The sequence below is a fragment of the Callorhinus ursinus genome, unplaced genomic scaffold, assembly GCF_003265705.2.
Source record: "Callorhinus ursinus isolate GAN/ISIS: 27379988/994484 unplaced genomic scaffold, GSC_fseal_2.0 scaffold15, whole genome shotgun sequence".
NCBI lineage: Eukaryota > Metazoa > Chordata > Mammalia > Carnivora > Otariidae > Callorhinus > Callorhinus ursinus.
The window spans coordinates 19,550,808-19,577,000 of record NW_027397077.1 but is presented as its reverse complement, the minus strand read 5'-3'; the positions used below and the strand labels follow the sequence as shown (position 1 = coordinate 19,577,000).

The following is a 26,193-nucleotide window of genomic DNA, read 5'->3' as shown; positions in this document are numbered from 1 at the left end:
AACATTTTTTTCTTTATCCAAAAACAAAGTTACTTAATAGCCAAATAAAATAACTCATTCAAAATACGTGAAATTGTTACTTTCAACCATATGGCAAGAGGGGAAGGGTATTCTTTTTACTAAACAGCAAAAGCTCTGCTTTGTGATGTAGATTAATTCAATCAAATGATAGCAATCACTGGTCACAACTATGTGAAATGCTGTCAACAATGGGAATCAGCATTTATGCCAGAACCAGCCTATCGGCTCTCACAGATTAAGACTCATTCTGCTCGTACAGTAACATTCTTTGAAACCAATTAGCTCAAAAAAGTATGAGTAATTTCTGTTTACTCATCTTCTGATGAAAATTACATTTTTGAAAAATATAATTTATGCTAGCATCTAAAAGAATCCAAACCACCTCAGTGCACTTCAAGGAACATTAAATTCAAGCAATGTGTGCGGCTGTTAATTTTGCAGGATTGTAATATCTGCAAGTAGAGAAAGCTGTAAGATCACAGCAGTATTTCTGCTAATGCTACTTTCACAGAGTTAAGAAAAAGCCAGACTTATAAAATTCCCCCCCCCAACCTCCCACCTATGAACAGAGGTCTGAGAGAGGAAATACCTTTTACGCTGAGGACCAGACTCACACACCACTCATGGTGACTGGAGGGGCTCAGTACATAATCAATACAAAATACCAACTGATAAAAGATCAAGGGTATCTGTCCTCTGTGATCCTTTTGCAGATCAAAATGTGACCTGAGAATCTGCTTCCTAGGCATGACAACTTCCTAGGGCTGGGGTTGGCCTCAGGGGACAGACAGCTCCTTAAACACGAGAGGGAACCAAATCCAACAGCTTGAGCCGGTGTTTCCCAAAACATAGAGTAGGTATCACTCCCCATCATTAACAACATTAAATCTCAAGTGACAACTTACTCCTTTTCCAAATCTCTTTCAATTCTTGATAACAAACATCACACTACTGGGTGGATAACACTTGCCTAAGACATGCTAGCCTCCTTTTCCACAAAGGGAGAAGGCCTCAGGGCTCAGAGCTAGCACAGGCAAGAACATCAACAAAGAATTTAATCACCTCTTCACTTTATTTTTACACTTAGCATCTCTGGAAAACACCACCAGTCTTCCTGTTGATGATTCTGGTTAGGTTTTCTTTAAGGATTTATTTAGGTAAAGGACTTATTTAAATAGAAGTGGTTTGATTTAAAGAAAAATATTAAGTGGAATTATGTAAGCACATCATAAATAGAGAATCCAATTGATTAAAATCGGGGAAAGGTGGCAGAGGCACATGTGACCATGAGGCCTTGCTCAGGGACGCAGGGCTGAGCCAAAAGGTGAACAAATGGGTCAACTTAACTAACCTGGGGCAAAATACTTTAACAGCTGACTTTCAAGCAGGGTTTCAATTTATTAGAGATTCTAACTGTGGCACCTGTCCAAGCTGAACGACCGGCATTTACTTATTTAACCTAGGTAAGATCACCTCACGTCTGCACAAAACACAGGTTGAGAGGAATTAAGGTATTCTTTGTAAGCAAACTCAAAGAGAAGCAGCAAAGACCAGCACACGCACACAGCGTGTCAGAATCACTTGGGAAGCTCTTCCAAAACAAAACCCCAAAGACACCCCACAAATCACCAGCGAACCCAACCTGTTCAGATCCACAGACAACATATGTAAATAGGACTACACATTTTATGCTATTCAGTAGCCAATTTAGGACCAACACATTTATCACTAGATAACTGAGGTTCCCACCTTGGTCAACAACCTCAAAAGAAGGGTGCTTCTGGCCCTAAAGAACGGCACCATCTCAGCCCTCCTCCATACTCAAAGTTTTAGAGGCAATGAACAGGGCATCTCCAGCATGTAATAAAAAAAGTTAAAAATCAGTTTAAAAATACAAGGGCCTCCTTTCGTGCCATCCTTGCTAGACTCAACAAATTGCTGAGTGCCAATCTATGTCAGTCACTGTGCCAGGCACCAGGAACACAAAGCAACAACCCTGACAGAGTAGAGGGATCTGCTGTGATCCCAGGGCATCCCGGCCAGTCTGGGGGTCAGAATCCATCTCCGGAGTGGTTTAGAATGGAGACTGCTAGGTCCCATCCCAGAGATTCCCAGCTAGTCGGTCGGAATGGTCCTTGGGAAGCTGCCCATTTAGAAAGCTCCTCTCTGATTCAGATGCACAGCAGGTTTGGGATCCAATGATTCAAATTATACTTTCAAATCTGAAATTAACAGTAAGGAACATCTTGCTCTCAAAAATACCAAGTAACTAAAGGAAAAATATGAAGTATCCTGGACTAGTTCAAAACATAAAAACAACATCAAGAAAGTATGATATTACTACGCAGTTTCCAAGAAAAAAAGCAATCTATACTATGAAAGCAAATAGACCAATGAGAAACTGGGAATGCCAAAATGACACTACCATCAACACCACTGCTCACATGGAAATCCTGGTTAATCCTTAGCTCCCAAAAAAGCAGCTCGGCTAGCAAAAAAAGTATATTATCTCTCACTACTTTTGGTAATAAGCTGCTCACCAATTCACAGTAACATTACCACCACCAAGAACCAATCTACAAGCCTTGCTGCTACTGTGGCTTCCTTCTCTGCCCTGGCAGCAGTGGTTTTAAAGGAACTGCCTGTTGGATTTTGCAGCAACTGCTCACTTGTTCATAAAAGTCACAGATGATTATCAGTAGTACATTAATTCACAGAAGACTGCCCACACATTTTCACCAATTTCATGCACAAAGATAAGAAAAGAGAATCCCTCGATTGTCAGGTACGGATTCTTCCTAATACCTAATAAACAAACTACAATGGCCACTGGGAAGGATTCTGAATTTAAATCTCTTTTTGGTGTTAACACATAAGAATGGGCCTTGGGGAATTACAACAAAAAAACATCAAACAAAAAAACAAAAACCAAAACCAAACTTTTCCTGTTATAACCCCTATCCCCAAGGATAGAAGAGACATTGGCAGCACCGGGAATGCTTCTTGGCACTGGAGACCCTGCCCACCCACCCCTCCTTCCCTCCAGGCGAGTGGTGTGTGGGTCCCAAATCTCTCCAGGGTCATTACATGGTGCCTCCCTCCACTTCATGCAGTCGCACCCAACTCCTCACATCCACGCGTGTCCAAACCTCCTGTTTGTTTTCCATCAGCCTTCTCCTTGGTGCTGCCTCACAGAGGGAGGTCCTTCAACATTTCCCAGCCGAAAACCTCTCAGAACACTTGGGCCCCAACTTCCTGCCAGGAATTCTTCTCTCTTACAGCTTTAATATTTCCTTTGCCACTAGAGGGACCAAGCCCACCCCCACCCAGTGGCTTTATCAGTCCCAGCCCAGCCCCTGCATAGCCACAGAAGGCATTTGAGTATGTGAATCTTGCATTCACATCTTCTCATTTACATATTTGAAGTGACCACCATTCCTTTCTCCTTCTACAAGTATCTTATTAGAAGATACTGGGTGGACTAGGGCCTGGTAGAGAAAAAGGGTAAAAATGTGATTTTATGGGACTCCCTCACCTTGTCCCCAGTACACTGGCATTCTTAAAGAGAGAGTGAGAGAAAGAAAATCATCTCCATAAGATGCGCGGGAACAACTGTGTGAAGGGCTTCTGGAAGAGGGGACCAAAAGGGCCCCCTTTCTACCTAAGGGAATCCTGGAAGAGGTAACACCTTTTTAGTGGGCCTTGCCTTAAGCTGCAGCTGTTTTCACACTGCCGTTTTTGGTCCTTTTGATTCAGTCTGCCCCCCCACACCAATCCTCTCTGGAGGACCACTAAGTCACCACTCTGGGGCTAAGAAACTTGGAGCACATCCCCACTAACACATCAAGGCCAGGGGCGTCTAATGGGCACCGAGGCTCTGACAGCTAGCCCCAGCCTGTCTCGGCACACTGCCCATCCACGTGTGGGAACATCAACCCAGGCCAATGAAGACTCCATGCAGTCCATCCCAGACAGCATGGAATTTCCTGCCTCTGCGCTTGCTCATATCACCGCTACTGGCAACTTAGGGCCACCAAACATGGCTGTTCAGCGCACAAACTGTGAAGTTATATATGGTAGCCCTATCTATCCCCAACAAAACACTTCCCATTTTATGGGATTATAAGTGATTTTTAAAAAGTATTTTTTGCATCTTCCACAATGGACATGTATTACATACCTAATAACTGAAGAAAAACATTTGCACATGGGACAACAGATCCATTCTACTCTTCAGAATTGCCTAACCTGAAGGCAATTTTCTCTAAGAAGCCTTTTCATCAAGAAGCAATTTGTGTTCCTCCTTATTCTTAAGACCCTGGACTATTTTTTGACGTTAGACACAAACCCTCCTGTATCCACGCTGTACTTTTCTCTCTCTCTCATGCCTATTATGTGTCAGGCATTGTATGAGGCGCTTTACCATGTTGTTTCGTTTATGGTCCCTGAGAACCTATGAGGTTGCTATTACTATTCTGACACTGTAACAAAGGAAGTTGAGGATGGAAAACTTTCTCAGGGCAAATGAACAGCTTATGGTTCTTTCAAGTTTAAATTTAAATCCAGTCTAGTTTGGCTTAAAAATTCTGAACTCCAAAATACTTGGCAACTGATTAACTGCCTTTTCCAATACTGACCTCTATGACTCTTAATCAGGAAGACAATATTTTATTCACCTTTGTACTCACTCTAGAGCCTACCCCAGGGCTTCACTGAGAATCAGAAACAAAAAACCTTTTCCTGGTTACATGAAAAAAATCTATTCCTTCAGGAAAACATGGTGGGATGCTGATATGATGACGCGATTCTTAAAACAACTGTTGTCCCAACAGCAAGCCTTCTAAGTTTTAGCTTTAGAAATGTACCTCAAAGCTATGCTGTCTCCCCAGCTCTACTGCCGCATCTTAGCCTTAGTCTGTTATCATGCCTTGCCTTTGAACTCATCCCTGCTTCTACCCTTCTCCTACAATTTATTCTCAGCAAATTCACCAGTGAGGTGGGCCTGTGTTACTTTCTTATATAATAAGCCCTACAATGCCCCCAAGCTGCTTCTTATTCTGGCCTTCCAGGCTGTGCACGATCAGGGTCCCTGCCCATAAGGCAGACCTCTCTAGTCTCTACTTCCCTTCACTAACTACCCTCCACCTATGGTGGTCAACTGTGCACCAGCTTTTCCCTCTGTATAAGAATGCTCCTACTCCAGATTGCCACATGGGTGGCTCCATCCCATCACTTATAGCTCGGGTCACCAGGGTTACCTCCTCAGAAGCCTCACAAACTATCTATAGAAGGATCCCATTGTTATTCTGTCTCAAGCTTGCATCTGTAGTACTGAGGACAATGAGGCAACAACTCATAGTTGTTTAAAAAGTATTTCTAGTTAGTTTTGCCTGTCTCTTAAGCTAGATTGCCAACTCCAAGGAGGTAAATAAGGATCATACTATACATCCTCATGCCTGAAACAAGGTGTAGACTCAAATACTTCTGAGCTGTTATTGAACCCAACTGGGTATAAAACTGTCTTTAGATGGCATTATAACAAAGCAAAGCCATTTTATTTGGATTCTTCCATGATTCAACGCCCAGACAGCAGGCGTGGAGCCTAGAAGCCCAGGGATGGCTCAGGGGTTCATGAAATCCCTAAAGACACACTGCTTCATTTCTAAGTACATGTCCATTTTAATGGAGAAGATGTGATAGCTTCATCATACTCACAAATTGAACATGATGTCAAGCTGGATTTAGAACTACCGAACTTGGAAGTTTCAAAATCACATTTCCTTTAAGAAAGACATGTATCCACACTGTGTATGTATGATTCTACCATCCACTAAATTCACAACCATGAGGTCTAGAAGGAAATAAACCTTTCACTATACTGACTCAATTATTTCAAAAGAGATTTTATAAAATACATTTCTCCTTGTCTAATTTCAGTAAATTAGAATATACACATCACTTTTAATAAAATTCAGAAAATACCCAACATCTAATAGGCATTAACCCATTCGATGAAATTAGAAAACCTGACAGAGGGAGGGATATTATATCCTATCCATGCTGTCACTGGCCTTCAGTTTAATCCTGCTTTACCTTTTACCCTCTAATAATGATTTTTAAATGGTTGAGCACTTACCGTAATGTGATTGAAATGCCTGCGGTTTGACAACCTGATTACAGTCGTTACACACCACCAAGTAGAAATCATCATGGGCTGGACACAGACCAAATATTGGCATGTCTGCAACAAAGAAAGAGCATCACTCACTCATCTGGTTCTGATGAATATGAAACCATTTAGGCTAGCAATACTTTCTAAAGAAGCTGCCTTAAGATGAGGTACACCAGTTCAAATGTTACTCCAGTAACATGTGAAAGTAACTGATGTGGCACCATGACTATTAAGAGAAATCAAATCAGGCTTACAGAAACACTGTTCAGAGAGTTAAAATAAAAGGCACCAAAAATCATCAGTATGAGGTGAAACAGACAAATCTATTAAAATGCAAACAAGGAATACACTCACACAATAAAGCAACTTTAGATGAACTCCACCAAGGGTTATGGGTAAGAATCTGCACCCATATAAAATGCTTAGCAATTCACAAAGCTGTATCATCTAATGGTTTGATTTGTTTAACTATGCATTCTATTCCAGCCATCTGGTCTCTGAGTTCTATGGAACAGTTAAGAAAGGAAGCAAAGGTTTCACTGAAGAGTAAAACTGTTGGTTTGGTCAGCATGTAATACAAAGAAAATTATTTTTATACTCTTTTTTCAGGTCACAAGAACCTCTAGTCCTTTTGCTCACATACTGATGCTCCTGAACACAAGGAACTTTGGTACAAACACAGCATTTCACACATTAATCTCAGTTCAGTTACTAGACTAGGGCAAGATACAAGTTGGACTTTTTACGGTTAAGAAGTTAGTTAAAACACAAATGTAAAACTAAACTATCTGCATATATACAAAAACTGAAAGTGACTTGATATTTGGTAATATGTGGTTAACTAAAAAGTCCTAACCATGAATTTATTAACAATAATCCAGGTAGGGAACAGTGCTAACATTTCAGATCCAGAATCTAATGTGTTAAATATTTCAAAATTGGTGATTTTAGGGGCATCTGGCTGGCTTAGTCAATAGAGCATGGGATTCTTGATCTCTGGATTGTTAAGTACAAGCCCCACACTGGGCATAGAGATTACTTAAAAAAAAAAAAAGATATTAGCTGATTTTAAATAAGTATTGTACACTATTTACAATATCTGCAATGAATGGATAATTAGCACATTTCAATTAGACAAATAGTTTAGTAGACCAAATACCAAGTTTAAAGGGGAAAGAAGATCCAAAACTAATTGGCATCTGTTTTCTCTCCTGTAAGATTTAATTTCATACTTTCTCCAGCTTGGGTGATCATGGTAGTTTTACAGGAAAAAGAAAATGCCCTGAGGAGATGTAAAGTGATTATAGTCTAAAAAACATCAAATTACTAATCTAATATCTACACATGGATACAGTTCAGATTTTCTTAAACAGTTTCTATTACACTGAATTGCACAGATTGCTAGCTATAAATCTGAAATATACCAGGGACCAACAAGATTCTGGGATGCAGTGGCAGCACTGAGCAGTTTCTAGGTGCTATGATCTCATTCTTTTCTCACAACTACCTAGGTAGATACCATTACAACCCCACTCTAAAAAGGAGGAAACTGATTCACAAAGAGATGAAGTACTTTGTGTCTACGTCAGTAGCTGGGATTCCATTCTGACTCACAACAATGGCTTGGATCTGGTCCCTTGAAGATCAGAGGAACGTGATTTCTAGAAATTCCTTCCAGTTTCCACCTCCATTAAGTTGGTATGTCAGAGCTGAACACCTTTGATAAACTGATTAGATAATGCAAGAAGCTTCTAGTAGACTACTGACTTCTGTGACTAAGCTTAATAATTTAATGAAAAATAAGAACCAAACAATGTGCTATTTTCCTTGAAAGCATGCCCACATTAAGTTAAAAAGAGTACGTGTGGGAGAAAAGGAAAGGTTACATCCATGCAATGATCAACATGTAACAAGCCATTTTCCATGGCCACAATTTCTTGACATATTTCATTTTAAAAATAAAATATAGTTTCCTTTAAGTTCCATATACCCCCCTGTGCTAAATGCCTCCAATACAAGACCAATTAAGAAAGAAAATCTAAATTACAGAACATAGCATTCATAATTTACAGCTGTGAAGTATGAAATGTCTATAAATATCAAATCAGCAGTTTCATTAATGAAATTGACTCAATTAGTTTTATTAATTAAACGGTAGTCAAAACAGCATTAAATTGTCTCACTTTAGATTTAGGCGACTGCAATGTGCTGGTTTTGTGTGGTTTCCCACAGCACTCAATGTTAAGCAATGCTATTTAAAATATATCACTTTGCCAGACACCAAATACTTCTGGGGACTAGCCCCCCAACCCCTTTATAAATAAAACAACTTTAAAAAATTAAGAACTGTACCAATCCTTTCAAGTAATAGCAATTCAACTAGCCACAATAACCTTTATATAGAAAACTGTTCTTTTTTGCTGTGATTCCTTTCTTCCTTTTGTGAGATTTAGAAACACTAGTAAAAATAAGAAGGTAGGGGTCATTCTGTAAGGGACCAGGAATCTATACTTCTGTAAAAACTTCACTTTCCTCAATAACTTAAGATCATTTGCAATCAATGATGACAATAATGAGGACAAACAGTTGGCCTTTACTGAGAGATTGCTATGTACCAGGGCCTGTGCTAAGGACTTTTTATATGATTTATCCTACAATAAAATCCTCATTTTACCGATAGAGACACGAACTTGTCTACTATCACCCACCAAGAAAGCATAACCAGGACTCAAACTCAGGTGTGCTCTGTGAGCTCAGTTCTTAATATCTCACCAGCACATCACACTCCTGGGTGCATATGATTTTGTGTGTGTGTGTGTGTGTGTGTGTGTGTGTGTGTGTGTGTGTGTGTGTGTGTGTGTATCCCCGTGGAAAGAAACATGGTACACTTAAATCCAATTCATGCTACCCTCAGAAATCGAGTTCCAGTTATGAAAATCGAAAGCAACTTTAATTTTAGCTTTCTAAATTCTTTACTTCCAGATATCCATATTTGGAAGTAAGCTAAAGATACAAAATAATTTAAATAAAATGTCTTCGGGAGAAAAAAAAAAAAAAAGAGTTCTATATCCTTTTTCTGCACTGGGACATTCCAGAGGCCTTAGCAACAGGAACAGAATGTGGAATGTTGTGGCAACAGAGAAAATGAAATTTTTGTGAGAGACAGTATGTATGTTTCTGAATATTTTTAAAGCACAAGTTTATAATCAGCCTACCTACAAATTAACATATAAAACTTGCCCAAATGCAAGGAGGTAAAGATTGATGTAAACCAAAAAATGAAAGAGTTTAGAAAAATTAGTTACTATTGAATTTTTTTAAAAGTTTATAAAATACACTGTAAACATACAACTTAGACGCCTATATACTTCAAAATCATGAAAAGTTTTTAAATTGTACCTGGCTCCCTGGACTCTGAAGTAGTTTGAAAGAATGGATTTTATTGTGTGTAAGCCCTAAATCTTTTTCAGGATTCAGGTCACTCTAATCTTCCAATTAGCAAGTAGCCCAGCACCCACATCTAGGCCATCAATGTACTTTGGAGACCCCCAGGCCAGCATACTAGGAAGGACTGGGTTTAAGCACATGTATACACTAGCACGTGTGCAGAACCTCCACAGGCAAATGTAGAATGAAGGCTCTGCCTGAAACCAGACCCTAAACAGGAGGGAATGTATTCAGTCACTTTGGTGCTACTATTCCCATTTTGAGAACTGAGTCCAACAACAGAACGGGTGTGTTGTAAGCAAAGTATTCCACCTTTGCAGTACCCTGGGTGTCTCCCTTCTCCCATGCTCCCCAATTTCTACATGCCAACAACTCCCACATTTCCGTCTCTAGCCCAGATGGCTCCCGAGCTCTGTCTAGACTCATATATCCAACTGCCTACTAGACATTGCCATCTGGACGTCTTATATACATCTCAAAAGGAATAAGCACTGTCCAAGAGAACTCCACTTTCCACCCTGCCCTGTTCCCACCCAGCAAAACTTTCCCTCTCTTGGGTAAATGACTATTCATCTCCTTGATTACTCAAACTAAAAACCCAAATGTCATCTCTGACCCCCCCCCCTTCCCTCATCACATCCAAGCCACCAGCATGTCTGCTTGGCTCTACTCTAAAATCTCTGTCCACTTCTCTCCATTATCTAAGCCACTGCTGTAGAGGCTCCCACCAGCACCTTTCTGATGGACTATGGAAGAAGACCATCTACCAGCTGGTCTACAATCTCTTCCACACGGCTGCCAAAGTGATTCTTTTAAGTCCTCCAGCAGATCACATCACTACCATTAACATTTCTCCAGTGGCTTTCCACTCCTCTAGGAATAAAATCTCGGCCCTTAGCACAGCCCTCAGGGCCCTGCCAGATGTTCATCCACCTCCTTTTCACTCTCTGTTCCCTTATTCCCTCCCTGCTCCTCTCTCCTTGGCCCACTCTGCTCCAGGCACACTGTCCTCCATTCTCTCCTTAGACCCAGAAAGCTATTCTCAGCTAGGCTCTGCCCTTTCTCGTCATAAGATACCTAGTACATTCACACAGTCAGGTCTGGCTCAGGTTGTCTTCTCTTCAAATGGCTCCACCTCCCCCGCCCCCAACGAGTTACTCTCTAGCACAGGTATTGTAAGCAGAGTGGCTAAGGGAGAGGACCACTCCCTATCACTTTGAATCCAGTGTGTCCTTAGGCAAGTCTTTAAGCTTTTCGAACTTCAGTTTCTTCATGTGTCAAATGGTAATGATAAACAGTACCGAGTTTACTGGGCACTTCACAAGATTGAAAGATTAAGAGAGTTAATACAGGGACACCTGTGTGGCTCAGTCGGTTAAGCCACTGCCTTCAGCTCGGGTCATGATCCCTAGGTCCTGGGATCAAGTTCCGCATCGGGCTCCCTGCTCAGCGGGGAGTCGGGTTCTTCTTCTCCCTCTGCCCCACCCCCCTGCTTGTGCACTCTTGCACTCTCTCTCTCGCTAATAAATAAAGTCTTTAAAAAAAAAAAGTCAATACATGCAAAGCTCTAGGAGACCTTAGACAGCACTCATGCAACAGCCCTCTCCCCAGCCTGTGAGATAGGAGTCATGCACCCACACTAGTGCTCAGGAAACTAAGGCACACAGACATTAAGACCTTACAAGCTAGTAAGAAGTAGAGTTGACATTTGCACCTAGATACGCGGGGCTCACAAACCCAGGCGACTCCCAACATTCTCCCAAGAAACACTGCCTAAATCTGCCTCCTCCATACCAATCCCACTGCCGGTACCCACGGTGGTGGCCTCCACACACCAGAAGAGATCTCCTAACAGAAACAGAGTTTCTTCCCTTTTCAGCCTCCTCCACCCTACTGCCAAAGCTAGAGCCCTAGAATGCATTAACACCATTCCTCTCCTTGAAGACCTCTGCAGGCTCCAAAATAGGGCTTGACCAACCTCTCCTCGACCAAGGCCCCTAACACTCTGGCTTCTCCCATCTCTTTGGTCTGAGCTAACCTGCTGCAGTCTCAAGACTGCGTGGCCTTCTCAGAGCCTGCCTTGTCTTCCCACAATCCTATCTTCTGGCCAAAACAGTTCCTGTAGCATGGAAAACTTTCCCCTCTTCCTCCTGGAACGCCCACCATTTAGTAAGAACCAGTTCCACTGCCCTCTCTGCCGTGCTCTTACTCACACCATTCATTATCCCACTGCAGACCTTCACTCACTGAGTCATGACTTATGAATGGTAAGGTATAAGCAGACACCTCTGTAGTCCTGCCTGACAGCAGACTCCCAACATTTAGAACTCTTCCATAGCTTCCAGTTGCTCCTAGGATAAAAACTGGCCCACAAGGCCTCGAACAGCTTTGACCTGCCCCTCTCCCCACTGGTTCTTTGCAGCTGGCCCTTCTGGCTTTTGATGTGTTCCTGGAGCACATCATGCTCTCTCCTGTACAGCACCCAGGCACCTGCTGGTTCATCTGCCTGCAACCACCACCTTCTCCACATCTTTACCTGGCTTGTTGCTTTACTCCGTTCACTCTCAGCCTCGAGGTCACCGTCCTGGAGACTTGGCTAGGCAGACCCCGTTACATGTTCCCAGAGCACTGCCTTAGTTAGCCTTGCCACAATGTACCATGCCCAATCTGTAACAATCCATCTAGCCGTGTGAACCTTAATCTCCTCCCAGTAGAAAAAGTTCTGTATTTGTCTGGCTTCCTGCTCTAGTGACAGGGCCTGACAATGCCTAACTCGACCAATAGGAAGCAGCAAATAAATATGTGTCATATATTACTTGATGAATAATAAGTGAAGTATTAAAGTCCCTATGGGGCCATCATAAGTCAAGGTTATAATTGTGCCTTTATGTCATTTAATGACAGAGTCATCCACTAGAATTGGGTATGCCATTTAGTGATACACACATTCAAGGATGAAGTTTCCCTTGAAGACATGATCGATCCCATTCCTGGAGGCCATTTCTGGAAAAAATTCACGTTTCAGGGTCTGATTCTCAAATATGCACATCAGCAATTTCTCTTTTGCTAGTATGTCAGTGTAGTAACTAAGAGCAGTTGTGGAGTCACTACTTGGATTCAAATCCTTATTTTTCCTCTTACTGGCTGTGTGATCATGGTTTTACATCATTTAACCTCTTTGAACTTCAGTTTCCTCGTCGCTAAAATACAGTTAACAGGACCTATATTTCAAAGTGTTATTTTGAGGATTAAATGAACTAATCCATGGGGAGCACTCAGTGCTGAGCATGCAGTAAACACTCAATAAATATGAGCAAAAAACAAAACAAAACCACAAAAATATATTCATACTAGCAATGTCTGCTGCAAGGGCCCCAGCTCTCACTAATTAAAATCACATAAGACTGATACACACACAAATAGGGACTCTTTTACAATGTGAGCTGAACACTCAAGTGGTCTCATAATCTCCCTGCTGACCACACACTCCTCCCTGTAAGCAATGAAAGGCAGTGGGCCAGCAGAGGAGGCTTGCTGGCACCCCTCTCCCTGTGGAGGGTCAGGGCCCATGCTTCAGAGTTTAAGCCATACCCTTGCAAGCAGGGAGAATCCAAGACAAAAAGCGAGGAAGCCACATGATAGAAAATGTCACCCTGGCATGAGTGTGGATCAACTTAGGTAACGGCAGCAGGGAAACAGATTGAGGACAGTGGTCCCGAAGGGCTGATGCAACAGACCGAGACACAAAATGCCCGTGCGATGAAAATGGGGGAAACCTGGCTGAAGACAAGCTCTAGAGGACCTTGTCAAGCCCACAGGAGATTGTGGGTGGAGTGTGAGGCCAAGGGAGGAGGCCAGAGATGGGTCTGCAGTTCCTTCCTCACCACAGCTACTGTGAGCACATGGACCATGGGAGACACGGATGGAAGAATCTTGTTTGCAAAGACAATAGAGCCTAGTGGTTAAAGGCATGGCCTCTGGAGCCAGACTGGCTGCATTCAAATCCCATTCATGCCACCTACTAGCCCTGACTCAGTTTCCTCACCTATAAATGGGTCAGATAATTATAACCACCTCCCTCATAGGCTGTTGAAGGGACTAATGAATATAAAATGCTTCAACAGTGCAAAGTACTTTAAAAGGTGAGCCTTTTTTTTATCATCTTCCCTATCACTGCTCTCTGGTCTTTGATCTAAACAGTAGCTGTGTTCCCTTCCACCTCTTCCAACCCCCACCCCCACCAACCAGTGATGTTTTTAAATCAAAATATCACCTAGTCTGACTTAACCCCTTAGTAGTTCTCCAATGTAGTCAGAATGAAAACCAATGCTTAGAAGGCCCTGCCTGACCTCTGCAACCTCAAGACATAGTAGTCACCCGATAATTTCCACTCCAGAATTCTCATCTCCTTGACAATTACACCAACATGCCAATCACTGTCCCACCTCAGAGCCTTTGCTAATTCTGTTCCCTCTGTCTGGAATGCTTTGTCTGGCTGGCTCCAGGTCTCAGCTTACATTCCAACAGAAGGACCTTCCCTGACTTCCCCCATTTAAAGCAGGCCCCTATCTCTTCAGATAATTCTTCTCTTCACTCAATTAGTTATTTCTTATTTGTGTTTTGGCTCTTTCCCTAAGATGGACGCTCCATGAGGGTGGGTGCCATATCTGCACAGCACAGTGCCTGGCACACAGTAGATTCTCAAAAAAAGAATTTGAGAAAGACCTCTGCATCAGACTTCCCAAGTTTAAATCCTAATGCCATCATCACTCACTAGGAGTGTGACCTTGGGCAAGTTCCCCTGCTTCAGTTCATCCATAAATCAGAGATGATGCTAGTAGCTATCTTAATGGGTAGTTATAAGGATAAAGTTAGTATACATAAAGCTCTTAGAAGTGTCTGACGTGCTAAGTCTACCTTACCTATCATGATTCTAATTATTTCTACTTTTACTGTCAGTGAGCTACACTGGCCACTGCTTCCAATCTCTGCCATCTATAGCCAGCACCTCTTATGATACTATGTATTAAGTACTTGCAAGTATCATGGCAAGTACTCTATATACATCATTCATTCATTTATTCATTCATGGACTGAATCCCTACTATGCCTAGACACCATTCTGAGTACTGGGTATGTAACAGTGAACAAAAATCACAACAAGAAACCAAGAAACATTAACACGTAAGACAAAAACAATAAAAATTTACAATTACTGAATGCTTCCTACGTTCCAAGAACACCGCTGAGTATTAAGTCATTTGATCTTCGTAATACTACCTGCCTTTCAAGGTTACTATCCCCACACTTCACCAAAAAAGCAAGAAAGGCACAAGAAGATTACCTGCCTAAAGTCAGCGAGTCAGTAGATGGAGGCACTGGGATTTGAAGGTGGCTTTCAAAAGCACGTGCTCTTCTCCACCTCAGTACACAAGCCTCTCCCTTACTCAGTGCCCTCCGTACCTCTCTCAAGATGTCTCTGCTCCTCTGCCTTGTTTAGTCGGAGTCAGCCAAGGCATCCTATCAGAGAGCAGACTGCTTAGTCTACCTCTGGATGCTCTGCTCTCATTGCTCCTCAAAGGTTTCCTTAGATACAAGGACGCTCAGCCCCGTCAATGTCTGAAACACTTCTAAATAACCTGGCAGACTTGGAAGGCTGGTCTGCAAGACTAAGCTTTTACTACAGTCACTCCCAAATTTATTTCAAATGCTAACTCCCAATTCTAGATAATCAAAAGTAATATCAATAATCTAAGAAAAGTTTTTAATTGCTATTAAATGAGCTTGAATGTCTCAATTGGGAAAGGATAAAACAGAATTTTATTGCTACCTTCCACACACACTTCTCCCAAACTCATATCCTATACTCCAATAATTAAAGGAAATCAGACTTTCCTTTGACCATAAGATGTTAAACAATGGAACCAACTAGGGACAAAAAGGCCAATCAACAGCCCGCTAAGATATATATGGTTTGGGGCCCTGTTTGAACTAAAGTAGTCAATAAAGATTGGATTAAAAAAAGAAAAATGACATGTTTTAAGTCAAAAAGCAATTAACCAAACAGCAGAGGTCCAAAGAGTTAGATCAGAGAAAACAGCCCTAATATTTTGAATCACTATGAGTGGCCAGCCTTACAGTGACCCTCCACAGATAAAAGTCACAAGTGCTAATGTTGGCACTGCTTGTACCGAAAGTGAGATACAGTGCCTGGGACGGAAGAGAGGCAAATAGCAAAATCCTAGGGAATCTGCATTAGGGAAGTCATGTCAGGCTACAGGGGTGACCAACTGGGCAGTACACATGACAGGCTGTCTCATGTGTACCTTAAGCTACTCCAAATACTGTCAGTAAATTCTGACCTTTCAAATCAGAACCCAAGCCTGAAATGCCATGTGTTCTAAATCTGGAAGTGCCTGCCAACATCCTTACTGAATCTGATTTGCAACACTACCATTCAGCTAAGCTTGTAGCCCATGGGTAAGACGTGGGCTAAAAGAGAGTCTACCCCTTCGCTGGTACTGTAACCTCAAGCGAGGTACTTAACCTCCAGACCTCCAAGTTCTGCATTTGAAAAATGGTAAAAACAATGGTATCTATCTCAGTGGATTGGATTGAATGAGATAACTCATGTAAAATGCTTAACTCTATTCTAAATACAGTAAGGAGAGTGTATATAAGGACTCAATAAAGAGTACTGTTAGTTTTACCATCATTATTGTTATGGTTGTTATAATTTCGTGACTAACGACTCAACTGAGAATACCATTCCTTCTTTTGCTCAAAAGGCAGTCAACAAAGCAACACTACATCTGCCAGTATCTTGTATGCAGAAAATCCCTGGCTCTCATATAACTAAGTGCTATGGAATAGCACTGCCTCCTGACCTGGCTCTGTTTTTAAATGATTAGCCTTATATAGACCATACCCTGGGCTGCAAAACAAATCTCAACAAATTCAGAAGATCTCAAATCATACCACGTATGTTCTCTGTCCATGGAATCAAATTAGAAATCATAAGAGAAAGATAACATGAAAATGTCCCAATACATGGAAACTAAAAAGACATTTTAAATAATCCATAATCAAACAATGTAATCATAATATTAACAGGCTAAAGAAGAAAAATCATACCATCATAAATGATGCGGAAAAAGTATTTAGGATAAACAACCACCTCCACATAACTAGGAATAGAGGGGACTTCTTTAACTTGACAAAGAACATTTACCAAAAAACACCTACAACTAATACCATATTTAATGAAGAAAGATTATATGCTTTCCTCCTAAGCTCAGAAACAAAGCAAGGATATCCACTCTCACCATTGCTATTTATTTTTTTAAGATTTTTAATTTATTTATTTGAGAGAGAGAGAGAGAGCACGCGCACAAGAGCAGGTGGAGGGACAGAAGGAAAAGCAGATTCCCCACTGAGCAGGGAGCCCGACGTGGGGCTCAATCCCGAGACTCCAGGATCACAACCTGAGCCGAAGGCAGATGCTTAACCGACTGATTCACCCTCACTATTGCTATTGAGCATAATAGTGGAAGTTCTAGTCAGAGAAATAAGGAAAGAAAAGGAATTAAAATGCATACAGATTGGAAAAGAAGAAATAGAACTGTGCCTATCTGCAGATGCCCTGACGGTCTATGTAGAAAAATCACAGGAACCTACAGAAAACCTCCTAGAATTTACCAGTTTAGCAAGATGACAGGATACAAAACTGCTTTAGTCTGTTTAGCTGCTGTAACAAAATACCACAGAGTAGGTGGCTTATAAACAACAAATACTTACTTCTCACAGTTCCAAAGGCTAGAAAGTCCAAGATTAAGGTGCCACTGTATTCCATGTCTGGTAAGAACCTGCTTCCTGGCTCACAGTCTTCTTTTCCATGTGTACCCCACATGAAGAGGGTTAGGGAGCTCTCTGGAACCTCTCTTATGAGGGCACTAATCCCAGGAGGTCTCCAATTCTCATGGCCTAATTACTACCCAAAGGCCAAGCCTCCAAAATCATTTACACTGGGATCAGGTTTCAACATATAAATTTTGGAGGGGATCACCAATATTTAGCCTACACACAAAATCAACACATAAAAATCAACGGTCTTTCTACATACTAGTCATGAACCCGTGAAAGCTGAAATTAAATGGCTAGCCTTCAGTTGGCATGTTATGCATGTTATTTGCTTTACAGTATAGTTGAGTATTATTCAACAGCCATGTGGCTGTGATGAATGTAGCAAACTAGAGATCTGTATCTTTCCTAAGTACCTTAGGGGGATGTTATAAAACATAATTAGCTCATATTTATAAAGTCTTTAAATATCTTACCAAAAACATGTCCCAGAAGGTTGACTTTTAATAAACAATGAAAGTAGAGTAAATGTCGAGTTTGGTTGAGATTCATCAAGTCAGAGAAAAGGTGGGTCATAGATCTTCTACCTTAATGATCACAATGAAAAAGAAAGCACATACAACTCTATGCTCACCCCTCAAAGCCCCCTGCTGCTTAAGTACGGGCCCATGGACCATACCTTCCCTATCACCAAGAACCGGGTTAGAATTACAGAATTTCAGGCCCTGACCCAGACCAACAAAACCAGAGTCTGCATTTTAACATGAGTCTCAGATGGTTTACATAAATGTTTGAGATGTGCTGAAAATAGAGCATCATACAATTTGGACTGAAAGCTGAATAACATTACCAATATTGGAGAAATTATTCATAACATAATTCAGATTTTTTTAATCTGTCCACCTATCAAATGCATCTTGAGCATACTTGCTCAAATGTATATTGCTCAAGTTTATGCTGAGTATATGTGCATTGCAGAATATAATAAATGTATACTATATAATGTATACTGTGTATATTAGTCTGCAGTTTCGGCCTTTGGTTTTGGTTATCAGGGTACTGGTCTCAGAAAGAATTGAGAAGTGTTCTCCCTTTTCCTGTTTTTTAGAAAAGTTTGTGTAGGATGGGTGTTAATGCTTTATACATAAGTAAAATTCACCAGTCAAGTCGTCTGGACCCAGGCTTTTCTTGTGACAAGTTTTAAAGTTACTAACTCAAATTCTTGTACTAAGTCTATTTGGATCTTCTAATTCTTCTTGAGTCGGTGATGGTAGTTTGGTAGTGTCTTTCTAGGAATTTGTCCATTTCATCTAAGTTATCCAATGTGTTGGCACACAGTTTTTCACAGTATTCCTCTATAACCCCTTTCCGTTCTGTAAGGTCAGTACTGATGTCATCTAATTCCTGATTTTAGTAATAGGAATAATATGGTGAAATCTAGCTAAAGGTTTGCCAATTTTATCAAAATCAAAGCCTTCTGATCTTGTCAAAGTACCAGCTTTTGGCGTCACTGATTTTATCTTATGGTGTTTTGTTTTTTTTTTTTCCTGTTCTCTAGGTCATCTATTTACACTCTAACCTTTGTTATTTTCTTCCTTCTGCTTGCTTCATGCTTAGTTTGCTCCTTTCTCTAGTTTCTTAAGGTAGAAGGTTAGAGGAATGATTTGAGAACATTCTTCCTTTTTAAGAGAGCTGTTTACAGCTTTAAATTTTCCCTTAAGTACTGCTTTAGCAGCAGTGTAAAACTTTTGATACATTGTATTTCATTTTTATTAACTTCAAAAGTATTTTCTAATTTCTCTTGTGATTTCTTCTGTGACCCAGTGCTTACTTAGGAGGGTACTGTTTGTGAATTTCCCAGATTTCCTCCTGTTGTTAAATTTTTAGTTTTACTTCACTGTGGTTAGAAATCCTACTTTGTACTTGTATGATTTCAGTCTTTTTACATTTACTGAGTCTACCTACATATGAACCTGGAAAATATTTCATGCACATTTTAAAAGAATGTGTATTCTGCTGTTGTTGGTTAGCCTAGGTGGTTTATGTTTTTCAAGTCTTCTATATCTTTGTTGATTTTCTGCCTAGCTGTGGTATCCATCCTTGCAAGGAAGTTATTAAAATCTCCAACTATTATTCTTGAATTGTCCATTTCTCCTTTTGGTATCATTTTTTTTTCTTCATGTATTGTGAGGCTCTGCTGTTAGGTACGTGTGTCTTTATAATATATGTTACTTCTTCCTGATGGATTGACTTATTCATGATTATATTATGTCCTCCTTTATATCTAATGATGTTTTTAAAGTCTATTTTGTCTGATATTTGTATAGCCAGTCTAGTTCATTCGTTTGTTCATTCTTTCTCTCTCTCTCTCGGTAATCTCTACCCCCAATGTGGGGCTCACACAACCCCCAAGATCAAGAGCTGCATGCTCTTCTCACTGAGTCAGCCAGGCACCCTTGGTTTAGTTCTCTTTTGACTAACGTTTGCATGGTATATTTTTTCCATTAACTTTCAACATATTTCAACTAAAGTAGGTCTCCTGTTGATAGCATATTGTTAGATGATTTTTAAAAATCCATTCTGTCAATTTCTGCCTGTTGATTAGTACTTAGTCTATTTACATTTAATGTAATTACTGGTAAGATAAGATTTATGTCTGTGATTTTATTTTTTTCTAAATGTATTGTCTTTTGTTGTTGTTCCTCCATTACTACCTCCTTTTGTGTTAAACTGATATATTCTAGTATACTTTTTTTTTTTTTAAGAGAGGGAGTGGCAGGGAGGGGTACAGGGAGACAGAGAACCTGAAGCAGGCTCCACAGCCAGCACGGAGACTAATGTGAGGCTCAATCTCACAACCCTGAGATCATGACCTGAGCTAAAAACAAAGAATCACACACTTAACTGAATGAGCCGCCCAGGTGCCCCTCTAGTATACCTTTTTAGTTCCTTGTTTCTTTTACCTTTTTGTCCCAAGTTATTTTATGAATGGTTGGCCTGGGGATTACAATTAACAACTTCAAACAATGCAATCTGAATAAAACCAACTTAATTTTAACAATATATAAAAAAGCTTTGCTTTGACATGACTTTGTGCTTTCCCCCTCCCCCTGCATATGGGCCATATTTTGCTGTTTCTTTGCCATTCTTGTAATTTTTTGTTGAAGACTGCGCAAATAATATAATGTGGCAACTCTGGAAATCACATCCACCTGTCTTTGTTTGCTTAGTGATTTACCTGGTCTAACTGTTGTAAAGTCTATATTCTCTGTTATGTGTGGTTAGGTCAAAAGTCTCTGTATGGTTAGCTAATTATTAGACAGGGATTTCCTTAAATATGTTGAACCAGTGAGTCTCCTGGCCCTTGCCGAGGGGGCTCTATGTGTATGTTGGAGCATGCCTTCAATGCTCTAGCAAGCATTTTACAACTCTGCTTCCTGCTTGCCTAGAGCCCCAAGGTCAGCCAGAGGTAAGGGATTAGGGCTTTCTCAGGTCTCCCAATTGACATCTTTTCCCACTTAGTTTGTTGGTCAGCCTGTTGTTAGCCTTAATTGGTATCACCACCTCAGACAACTGTAATGGTCAATAATTGCCACTAATTTTTTTTTTTTTTTTAAGTAAACAGGACACATAGTGAACCCTGAGCCAGCTCAAGTAAAGTTCTGGGAATGGAACTTTTTAGGGAGCTACCACGCAGTTTAAAGAGCGACAAATGCCTGGGAGTAGAACTTTGAGGGAGCTCCAAACCCCTTCTGTCCCTTCCGGTGGCTTCTAGGCTGGTTTTCACAGCTATCATAGTTGTAGGGCAGTTGGTTTTCAAAGTTACTGTGGAGCTGGTGGTGGGGTTTGAAATAGAGTGAATTAAAACTCCGCAGAGTTTGCTGTATTTACAGAGATTCAGCTTTCCTTCTTGTGTTCAACAGATCCTGCCAGTCTTAATTTTCAGAAGGCTGACAAAGTTAATTTTGACAATCCTTGACAGCATTCTCACCATTTTTATGGAGGAGGAGATTTTCAGGGGTCCTTACTCTGCCATTTGGAAGTGCTTACTCCAAGAGTCTCATCGGACTGTTTATTATTATTTTCAACACTGCTTAGACTGCAGTGTGGAGAAGGCAGGTTCATGGTTCAAAGGAGAAGGGAGAAAACCAGACAGGAGCTGTTTGCAATAGTACAGGTGAGAGACATGGGGTAGTCTGGACTTGGGGATGGCTGGGTGATGGCACACAGAAGATTCTGAGACATTCAAAAGGAACGGCTGCCATGACTTGGTCATGGCCTGGACACGGTGATACAGAGAATGACGCCACGTCTCCTTTCCTGTAGAACAGGATAGATGGGTGGCACCAGTCCCTGAAAAGGAATTCTGGAAGAATGCCAGGTCTGTGAATGAGAAACATACACTTGAGACATTTGAAATCTAGGTACCTCTGAGACTTCCAAAAAGATACCAAAGAAGCCTTCATCCTCAGGATTTGAGAGAAATGTCTTATAAATCTTAAAACATTGTTTCCTCCATATGGAAAAAACAGAAACAACAGGCAAGGCATAAATACTGTCAATAACTCAAAGTCACCCAGGAATTAAAAATATGTTTCCAAGAATGATGAGAACCAGGCATAAATGCCTGAAAACTACCCATTGCTTACACTCAAGTGAATTAAAGCTTTCCCCAAAGGCAGCTATATTTAAAGAGATATTACAATAAAAAAATAAAGATAAATCTTCCCTTGTGTCTAAAAAGATGCTGCTGCACTCGCACACATGTCAATTTAATGTTCTCATTGATGCCTGTGAAAACAGCTCAAATCAATCAGATTCGTTCACGCCTCCACTCATTCCATAAATACTAGATGCTTCCTAATTGACAGCACTTGGTCTGACCTAGGAGACAGCTGGATCAGACTAGGTCATCAAAGTGCAAATTGTTCTTTTGGTCTGAACGCCAACTTTTCTGAGTATCATACATTTTTAGTTCTAGAAACGTTTCTGGTAGTCCTCCCCTTTGTGCAGGAAACTCACTTGTACAGTTGCTCTCTCCGGGTGGGTATGGGGAGGGGAGAGACTTATAAGGAACACTGAGGGAAGAAAGAAAGAGGAGTGTTGACTGCTGGTTAATTACTTCTACTCCTAATCTCTCCTAATGTTACAAAGGCTTTCTCTGTTTAAACAGATTAGGTGTAGTTTATTACTACTGGGAAATATTTAAGTATCTCAAGTTTGTTCTGACTGTTAGCTCATTTCTGCTTCAAAAACGCTAAGAGCTAATGGGCAATACCTTCACCAGAAAGCTTCGTACATTCTCTTATCTCAGTTGTACTTCTTTAGACTGCACAGCTGCATTCCTTGTGCTTCCAGGGCAAACTGGTCAACACACCTGAACAAGGTACTCAAAGCTCAGTTACCACAACCGTATGCAAACAGATGTGGTTGGCAGATAACACCCTGCGGAGCCACAATTCAGAGCGATGCCTCAAGTGAAACACCCATTTCTCCTCAGTTGTTTGTCTGTCTGAGTGCTTACCGTCAAACATTTAAAATACAATATGATAACAATAGTCACTGCGTCACACATTTATTGAGCACTCACTGGGCTACACAGTGTGCTCAGTACTTTACATGCTTTATGTTATGTAATCTTCACAACAGCCCTGCGGTAGAGGTACTATTATTAGCCCAAGTTTACAAATGAGGAAACAGGCATGGAAGGATTAAGTGACTCACCCAAGGTGGCACAGCTGGCAAGAGATGGGTCTGGGGTTAAAGGTTAAATCTAGTTGACTCCAGATCCTGGTCCTTAACCAGCATGTAATGACATGTCACTGGTTACAGAGCTTCATTCCCTCCTTCAACAAGTATTCACTAAGGGTCCCACTAATGTCACCTCTGGGAAAGAGTAAACAAGAAATACAAAGATCCAACCCTTGCAGAATTGACACAGCTTCTGACATTGTGAAAACTGTTTACTTGTGTGGGCAAAATTGTTCACATACATTACTTTATACATATTACTTAAAATTCACCACTGACCTAATAAATCTCAACTACTTTAAATTATGGTGTATAAAAATTACATTGGAAATGATTTCAGTGGGTGGGGGCGGGATCTAAGTATGTTTGATTGAAGTACAAAGCATTCAGCTATGTTCTTAAAAGACTAACATGACAATCCACACTTTCTCCCCTCATTCAACATATCACGAAGCACTTAAGACAACACGGAAAAAGAACTTTATGTACTAATACATGGAAACTAACAAAGTAAGCCTTTTCACTCCAGTAAGCCTTTGGTCTATTTTATTTTAGTTAACATATTTCTGTCCTCCCTCATTTCAGAAAAACAGCCAACACACTGCCTTATTTACGCCTGTGCTTATCGGTAATGACATGGCCATATCTCTGCAAACAGTTGGTTAATTAATTTGTACCCCTATCTTCTGGCAGCCTGCCTATGCAACTGAACAGCAAAAATAATTACACTAGGCTAAAGTGGGAACATTTTCACTCTTCTTCTTGAGATTTCTTATCGTGGGGCTTGTTGCCTTTCTTTCAATGGGTTTGAGTTGTAGAATGCTTGCAAATCAGATTAAAGTTATTAGGAGACTGTGATGTTTCCATTCTTCACTCCAGCATGAATAAGCAATCAGGAAGAAAAGGAACAGACTGAAAACTGACCAGCCAGTCAAAGGGACAAAATATGGGCTGAGTGGAATCATGGATGAAGACAAATCAAGCTCTATTGCTGGAAAGACCTTCACCTCTTTCATTACATTATAATCAGAGATTAATTTATCAACACAAATTTACCTAGAACCTACCACAAGCAATCCCCTACTTTCTTACACCAAACCCTATGTGAAAGTCAAACAAGAGGTTACTGGGATCCTGTACTCGACCCCACAAATCACAGAATTTCTAATTATGGATCACCTTTGAAACACAGTCTCCAGGGATATATGTCTAGTACTTCAAGGTAAATACAACAGTCCCCTGAGCCCAGCTTAAGCCCACCTAACCTATAATTGATAGTACAGTTTTCTGCATGCCTGATGATTTTCATCTGTCTTGATCTTAACAGTGGAGTTCCATTTTAAGAGAGGAATTGGTTGGTTAGTTTCTAACATCAGTTGAAATCATCCTTAAAAATGTCCTGGACACCGTGTGGAGGCCAACCAATAAGTCCCTCACAGCCAGTTGTGTCTCTGATGTTAGAACAGATGGCTGTTCCTACCAAATGAAATAGCTGGCTTGTATTTAGGGGCCTTACTGTACGAAAATATCCATGTAATTCAACACCAGAATCACAAGACAATGAGATGCTTGCACTTGGACTCCGTTTCCACAAGCATCTCCAAATAAAGGAAAAGCAATCAATATTCATAATTGTGTGCTTAGTATGTTCAAAACACTCTTTCAGGATGCTGAAGATACAGCTGCGAGTGAAATCCTGCCCTCCTGGAACTCCTATCTTAGTTGATTCACACCTCCCTTTTCAAGCTCATTTCAGGGCAATATGCATGGAATGACTAGTGAAATTAGCCACACTGTTTTTTCTCTTTTGTGCCATAGTAAGGTATAATTTGCAGAAGCTACAAGCATGTATGAAGCAACCCTCCTGTAAAAGTCTGAGATCTAGGTTTCTTTTTTTTCTTAAGATTTATTTATTTGAGAAAGAGTGTACACACGCGTACACACAGACAGGGAGAAGCAGACTCCCCGATGAGCAGGGAGCCCTATGCAGGGCTCAATCCCAGGAACCTGGGATCATAATCTGAGCCAAAGGGAGATGCTTAACCGACTGAGCCACCCAGGCACCCCAAGACCTACGTTTCTTTTTATCAGCGGCGTCAGAAAACTAGTTTGTACTATTTATCTTTTTTGGGAGCAAAATACAGTAAAACAGTCACATAACCACTCACACTCACTGCTGAAATGACGAAACGGGGACTACTGCAAAAAACACTGTTGGTACCAACATCATGTGAGAGGCTGCACTGCTTTTTGTCCTGAGCTGTGTGAAGGTCCAAAACCATATGAAAAGCAGTTTAAGGGCATCATCACAGAACAGTGAAAAGTGCAGGCTGTTCAAATGTTCGAGATTGTATGTTTGTGGCATTGTGCTGAGTACTGGGAAAAAACAGCATGGTAAAGCAGCCTTTGCCCATAAAGAGCTTCCAATCCAGTTGCAAAGCCGAGACATTCACAGAAATACCACATCCCTTCATTTCAAAGCTGCCATCAAGGGTGTGTCAATATCAGCCTTTGTGGAAGAATAAAATAATGTATCTTTCAACTTTATAGTCTACTCTTATTTCAGAAATATTAAAAGGAAAAAGAGGTGGGGCAGCTGGGTGGCTCAGTCAGTTAAGTATCTGCTTTAGGTTCAGGTCATGATCCCAGGGTCCTGGGATTATGCCCCAGGGTCAGACTCCGTGCTCAGGGGGAGTCCGCTCCTCCCTCTCCCTCTGTTCATCCCTCCCCTCACTCATGCACACAGGCGTGCACACGCACAAGCGCGTGCTCTCTCTCTCAAATAAATAAACAAAATCTTTTTTTAAAAAAGAAAGAAAGAAAAAGTGGTATCTTGGAATCAAGGATATACAGTAACAGTTACTCTGGGACTTCTCAGGTGTGGCTGTGCAACATCAGTGAAACTCAGGATAAGGAAGGGAGTGCTTCTCTTGGTAGTCACC

The 26,193-nt window shown here is 40.9% G+C and overlaps 1 protein-coding gene across 4 annotated transcripts in view; it reads right to left on the bottom strand.

Moving 5' to 3' along the window:
• ATXN7 (ataxin 7) overlaps positions 1-26,193 on the bottom strand; it is a 137,103-nt gene that overhangs the window by 43,784 nt on the left and 67,126 nt on the right. For 3 of the 4 annotated variants that reach the window (XM_073901493.1, XM_025885478.2, XM_025885477.2), the window contains one exon: positions 6,158-6,262. In XM_073901493.1, coding sequence (XP_073757594.1) covers positions 6,158-6,262 — 105 coding nt within the window. Of the gene's footprint in view, positions 1-6,157; positions 6,263-12,176; positions 12,325-26,193 lie in introns of those variants that run through there. The other variant, XM_073901492.1, reaches the window with a different exon arrangement.